The 1860-nt window shown below is 34.5% G+C and overlaps 1 protein-coding gene across 1 annotated transcript; it reads left to right on the plus strand.

Moving 5' to 3' along the window:
* Positions 1–10: 10 nt before the first annotated feature.
* On the plus strand, positions 11–1490 carry LOC119568516 (zinc finger protein 570-like). The gene is made up of 3 exons (XM_037917055.1): positions 11–469; positions 950–1005; positions 1466–1490. The coding sequence occupies exons 1-3, from the start codon at positions 11–13 to the stop codon at positions 1488–1490; spliced, it is 540 nt and encodes a 179-aa protein (XP_037772983.1).
* The last annotated feature ends 370 nt before the right edge of the window (positions 1491–1860 follow it).

The raw sequence follows: 1860 nt of genomic DNA on the forward strand, positions 1-1860 counted from the left end.
TCATATGATAATGCATACAGAGGAGAAACCATATAGCTATGAACTATGCAACAAGGCCATCTCAGAGAAACATAATCTGGTGCATACAAAGAAGAAATCATATACCTGTGACACTTGCAGTAAGACATTTTCTGAGAGAAGTTACCTTGTACAGCACATTAGAGTACATACAAAAGAAGCCATACAAATGCGACTTTGTAACAAAGCATTCACATGGAAACGTAGTCTGGTAAGGCACATGAGAACACACACTAAGAAGCCATACAGTTGTGAAATTTGTAACAAACACTTCTCAACCAAATCTAATGTTGCAATTCATATGAGCGTACATACAAAGGAGAGGCCATACGAATGTGAGATTTGTAACAAAGGTTTTTCAAAGAAAACCCGTCTAGAAAGTCATATGACAGTACATACAAAAGAGAAACCATACAAACTGTGGATTTGCAACAAGGGCTTCTCATATAATGTAGTTTAAAGATTCATATGAGAATGCATAGAAAGGAGACATACAGCTGTGAATTTGCAAGAAGGCCTTCTATGTGAAAAGTCATGTATAAGGGAATGAAGTGCATACAAAAGAAGCCATACAGCTGTGAAATTTGCAACAAAGCCTTCTCATATAAATCTAGTCTAGAGATTCATAAGAGAATGCATAAAAAGAAGACATACAGCTGTGAAATTTGCAATAAGGCCTTCTATGTGAAAAGTCGTGTAGTAAGGCATATGAGAGTGCATACAGAAGAGAAACCATACAGCTGTGAGATTTGCAATAAAAACTTCTCAGACAAATCGAACCCAATAAACCATATGAGAGTACAAACAAAAGAGAAGCCAAACAGCTGGAGATTTGCAATAAATCCTTCTCATTAAAAGTCATCTAGTAAGACACATAAGTTCATACACAGGAGAAACCATATAGCTGTGAGATTGCAATAAAACTTTTCAGATAATCTGGCAAATAAAACATATGGGAGTACATATGAAGGAGAAGCCATACTGGGGGTGAGTTTTGCAATAAGGTTTCTCACAGAAAGGTAGTCTAGTGAGACATATAAGAGTACATACAAAGGAGAAGCCAAATTAGTAATAAGGCCTTGCTTTGAAAGGTGGTTTAGTAAAACACATGAAGTGCATACAAAGGGTAAGCCCTAAGCCAGATGCATCTTATATATTAAAAGTTATCTTTTTCTGATTTGTGCTGTATATTTTATTCTTAATATGTAGTTTTGTCAAATTTGATTAAGTTTTTCACAATATGACTTGTGTTTAGTTTTCCAAAGACTTTCATCCACATACACTGCTGTCACTGACTAGGGATGATTAGAGAGATGGCCACGAATGTTCACAGTGTTCGAAGAAGATGCTCCTCCCCTTCATCAGTAAAGTCCCGATGTGGAAATTTGTTGGCTGATTTATACAAAAGTGTTCAGACTTCTAGATGATTTTTAGATCAAGATTACAGGAGGAACCTCTTGTATTCTATATAAAGTAGTATAATATATTTTTTTTCTAAGGAAAAGTAAATTGATTCAGGGAAATAATTTTGATATTAGAGTCCACATCAGAGACACCACACTTATATTTGCATCTCCGTGTATTTTATCTGTGTATATGTCTGAAAAATATTAGTTGGCAATTGTAGTTTCCTAAACCATGAGAAAGAATTTAAGATAATTATTGTTAGCATCTTGAAAAAGGCATAAAGGGAAAGAATATATCACCACTAGATATGTATTTCAAACGTTTCATTACTCTTCAGAAATACATATTTAATTCTAGTTCAGAAATGATCAAAGTGTATTAAATGCCTTTGTTGCATGTGCAGCTATCCATTTTCATTCATACGTCATATGTCTA

Source organism: Penaeus monodon, chromosome 44, assembly GCF_015228065.2.
Source record: "Penaeus monodon isolate SGIC_2016 chromosome 44, NSTDA_Pmon_1, whole genome shotgun sequence".
NCBI lineage: Eukaryota > Metazoa > Arthropoda > Malacostraca > Decapoda > Penaeidae > Penaeus > Penaeus monodon.